We start from the raw sequence: 4,274 nt of genomic DNA on the forward strand, positions 1-4,274 counted from the left end.
CTCAAAGCAATGCATGTGTTTAAGCGTATTATCAATTTGATCCAGAGACTGACCCTGAAGCAGTGGAGGTGCAAAGATCTCGGTTGCAGCAGGACGTTTCTGAATGGTTAGTTGACAAGCTGTTGTTCCTATTTATTTTACTCTGTTACGATGATTGCTACTTATTCCGTTTATATTTTGGCTAATTAGCAAGAATGCTATGTGTACAGTTTATAACTTAGAGCTTGTAACGCAAAAACAGCGATACATATATATATTTATAAAGGGAGACATTCATATTTTCAGCATATATACAATGGCCTCACTGCGTTTATGAATAGTTTACACCCCTTTTCTTCCAACATCGTGCAACAACCGTTGGAAAGTTCAATAACTTAGAGTGATAAAAAGTATAACTCCAACAACACCTCAGTTGTCAGCAGTGTGTGTAGTTTCATGTGTTTTTAAAAGCTCAGTTATTGACTTCTTTCTACAGGTGTACATGTGCAAATTGCGGCACGATGCCTTCTGAACGGAGAATGTGTGCTGCATGGAGATAATAGTTGTCTGTTTAGAGAATGCATTTTTAACATGTCATTCAATATGTTTATCACACTAGGTGTCAAGACGGATTCAGGAACTTGAGGACTCTGTAACCTGTATGGTGGACCATCCTGGATTGGAGCCTGTGTGCCTGAATGTGTTCTCCCTGCAGAATGCATTGAATATTTACAGAGCTGAACATGGTGGACTACAGTTGAGGCAAATAGAGCAGTGAGTGGTTTGTTTCTTTTGACTGAAATTGTAAAACGAATGCTAATATTGTTCATGGAAATAAATACTGGTGTATATGGCTTTAGGCAATCTTTCATTGTACATGTACTATTATATATATATATATTATTACACAGCAATGGCATAACACACCCATGTGTACGACAAAAAAAGTCCACACACAACCTTATGCTTTTGAAATCAGAATATTCTTTACCCATCCAAACATGAATAATCACGACACATTTGATATCAACTCTGAACTTTATTGTCAAAATCAACGGTTCTTTGAACCCATAAAAAGAAACCTATTTTGGTGGGGGGGGGCATTATATGACAGGCCTGGCCATCACAATATGCCCCCCCTTGCTATCTTACAAAAATAAAAGTGTCACATTCATGAAACTTGCTCCATTTATTGGTACCAGTCCTAGAACCATACCCTGAAAAATGCTTGAGGGTGGGATTCATAGAAACCTCTTTTTTTTGGGGGGGGGGGCATTTTATGACAGGCCTAGCCATCACAATATGCCCCCCCTTGCTATCTTACAAAATAAAAGTGTCACATTCATGAAACTTACTCCATTTATTGGTACCAGTCCTAGAACCATACCCAGAAAAATCAACCAGCGCAATGACGGTCAAGCAGCTGTTATTGACAGCTACGCTATGACCGCCATCTGGAAACACAAATTTGGAAGAATCCGGGTATGTACATGATTGGAATGACTTTGCTTTTGTAAATGTTGCAAATGTGCATTTTTCAACAGGAATGTAATACTTTTGCAACTACTCTCAGGTTGATCCAATGGCACACAGTCATCGTGGGAATTGTGAACGAGAACCATCACTGGATGTTGGTGGTGAGAATAGGAGCATAATTTAAGCTCCAATCTGTATCTATAGTGCTGTATACACCATATATAATTAGTGATTTGCAAGATAACCGGGCCACACATACATGCTGTCACTTATTATTGATCAAATCTAAACAATACCCTACATCGTACCTGCGTAATGTATGGTTCCTGCCTAATGCATGTTGTGTTTCCATGTGAATAATAAAAGGTAATGTACCCCCATGAGAAGAAAACCCTCTTCTTGGATCCACTTGGAGAAGGGAAAGGCAAAACGAAGGTGTGCCTGCAGTCTACAAGGTACATTTGATACAGTGTACTAGTTCCGGTGTTTTATGAGTATTTTGACAATGATGTGCTGCATCTTGACACATGTACTATATACATACTGTAGAGCCTTTATGAGGATGAAAGGCTGCAAGGTGTCAAGATGGACATGCAGCACCCTCCCCCATAATCGCCAACAAGACAGCACATCCTGTGGTGTCCTGGCCTTAAAAGTGAGTGTGAAATGCATTTAGCCAAACATTACTCTCAAACTCAAATTCAGTAGCAATTAGACTGAATATCTTGACTTGCTTTTATACATCTTGATCAAAGATGTATTGAATTGTGTCAAACTACACATATACAACATGTCATTCTTTAAATCTGTTGGGTAATTTGTCTGTATTCCATTTGAGGGTAAAATCATAGACCATGCAGTCCATATACTAATCAAGGTTCTCTTCAGTTTGCAGAGAAGATTTTACTGGGGGAGTCAATTGAGTTTGAAACCTCACAGAAGGCAGTGCACGAGCTGAGGCTGGACATTGCTACTTCTCTCCTCAGAGAATCTGGTTTGTTACCTTTTCTCAACATTGTCAATGACTTCATGTAGTTACTTTTATTAATTGTATCTCATAAGTATGCATCAATAACCTAGTATATTAATAATGTGCCATGCAAATTGTTGTATTGTATCACTGCTTGGACCATTGGTACTGTTGACCAGGGACATTATCAGGGTTTTAAAAGCAACACAGTGGCTTAAGTATAGATTAGGGTAAATAGTCACTACATACAGTATATTGTGTATCTCAACTCCAAACAGATAACATATGAAGCATCGCAGGCAGGCATCTTCAACTGCAATTTCATATAGGCTACACACGTCACACTCTAACACACCCTTTCAATTCTGCGGTTTATTTAAGATGTGAGATTTCCCCATCTTCCTCCTTTCAATGTGCTCATTGGTGTGTATTACTTTTAACTGATATCCTCAGTTAATTTTTACCTTGAACTTATTATAATCAAAGCTGTAAAGCTAATGTGATGAACAACAAAAGAACCATGAGAACCAAACTTAAATTGATGCGTACAGTGCGAAAGAAGTTTTTGGATGTTTTGTAATGACATTGTGCAGGTTCCCATTCTAAAGAGGGTAAGGAGAGAGTGAAAGAAGGAGCAGATGGCTCCTCTGTGCTCAGATTTAATCATTTAGAAAATCTATGTGTTTGTGTGTGTTTTGCCTTTTCTTCACACAAAATAATAAAAGACCACAACAAATGTGTCCTTATATAATTGACCTTTTAGTCAAAAATTGGAATGGGTCACCTTGACCCCAAATCTGTAATGTGGTTTATCTGAAGATATTGATTACGTTTTGTCTCAACAGATGATCTAAGCAGGCTTTGCTTTTACTGCGGGATGGAGGAGCAGGATGAAGAACATTGGGTAATTTCCTATTGCACATTACAAATAAAGAAAATTAGCAGAAATATGTTTCCAGACTTTATCAACATAACATTTGCGTTGGTAATTGCTACTATATTTGGCATCTTCAGCATTAACTGATAAAGGATTAATGTTTTGCTTGTTTTTCCATACATTTTTGTTGAAAATGTATTTCTTTCTCATAACACAACATTTATGTTTTTGAAAGATTTCGATTATTGAAGGAATGGTTAGAATGTTAGTGGGAAATACATTAGAGATATTCTATTATCATAACAAAATCCCATAATGCATACCTTACATAACAAGTATTTATTGTTTTCTCAGATTTGCTGTGACATTTGTCAGCAGTGGTACCACCACCAATGTGTACAAAGGCCGCCAGTTGATCAACCGTACTTGTGCCCTGGATGCACATAATGCCCCGAAGGAACCATCATTAACTGTCCACTGTCATTTCAACCAATGCAACTATTGTTTGGCCTGTCATAAAATGCACCCCACCCCAAAAGAGGTTTCTATGAATCCCACCGTCAAGCATTTTTCAGGGTATGGTTCTAGGACTGGTACCAATAAATGGAGCAAGTTTCATGAATGTGACACTTTTATGTTGTAAGATAGCAAGGGGGGGCATATTGTGATGGCCAGGCCTGTCATAAAATGCCCCCCCACCAAAAGAGGTTTCTATGAATCCCACCCTCAAGCATTTTTCAGGGTATGGTTCTAGGACTGGTACCAATAAATGGAGCAAGTTTCATGAATGTGACACTTTTATGTTGTAAGATAGCAAGGGGGGGCATATTGTGATGGCCAGGCCTGTCATAAAATGCCCCCCCACCAAAAGAGGTTTCTATGAATCCCACCGTCAAGCATTTTTCAGGGTATGGTTCTAGGACTGGTACCAATAAATGGAGCAAGTTTCATGAATGTGACACTTTTATGTTG

General features: G+C 38.4%; 1 protein-coding gene across 3 annotated transcripts; it reads left to right on the forward strand.

The window, feature by feature from the left end:
* The first annotated feature begins 1,328 nt into the window (after positions 1–1,328).
* On the forward strand, positions 1,329–3,938 carry LOC117539569 (PHD finger protein Alfin1-like). 3 transcript variants are annotated; one of them, XM_034205783.1, is made up of 7 exons: positions 1,329–1,461; positions 1,553–1,616; positions 1,822–1,910; positions 2,005–2,110; positions 2,344–2,449; positions 3,271–3,329; positions 3,657–3,938. In XM_034205783.1, exons 2-7 carry the CDS (start codon positions 1,608–1,610, stop codon positions 3,747–3,749), a joined length of 462 nt encoding a protein of 153 aa, XP_034061674.1. In that variant the 5' UTR covers positions 1,329–1,461; positions 1,553–1,607; the 3' UTR covers positions 3,750–3,938. The 3 variants fall into 3 exon arrangements, with proteins under 3 accessions (XP_034061674.1, XP_034061672.1, XP_034061673.1); XM_034205781.1 differs by having other exon boundaries at positions 1,351–1,616; XM_034205782.1 differs by having other exon boundaries at positions 1,356–1,616; positions 2,380–2,449.
* Positions 3,939–4,274: the final 336 nt, after the last annotated feature.

The sequence above is a fragment of the Gymnodraco acuticeps genome, unplaced genomic scaffold (assembly GCF_902827175.1).
Source record: "Gymnodraco acuticeps unplaced genomic scaffold, fGymAcu1.1, whole genome shotgun sequence".
NCBI classification, from domain to species: domain Eukaryota; kingdom Metazoa; phylum Chordata; class Actinopteri; order Perciformes; family Bathydraconidae; genus Gymnodraco; species Gymnodraco acuticeps.

Coding starts and splice junctions, on each gene's coding strand:
- LOC117539569 (XM_034205781.1), top strand. CDS start 1,497: ATGTTGCAAATGTGCATTTTTCAACAGGAATGTAATACTTTTGCAACT. Junction 1,617..1,821: donor ACCATCACTGGATGTTGGTG/GTGAGAATAGGA, acceptor GAATAATAAAAG/GTAATGTACCCCCATGAGAA. Junction 1,911..2,004: donor GTGTGCCTGCAGTCTACAAG/GTACATTTGATA, acceptor TACATACTGTAG/AGCCTTTATGAGGATGAAAG.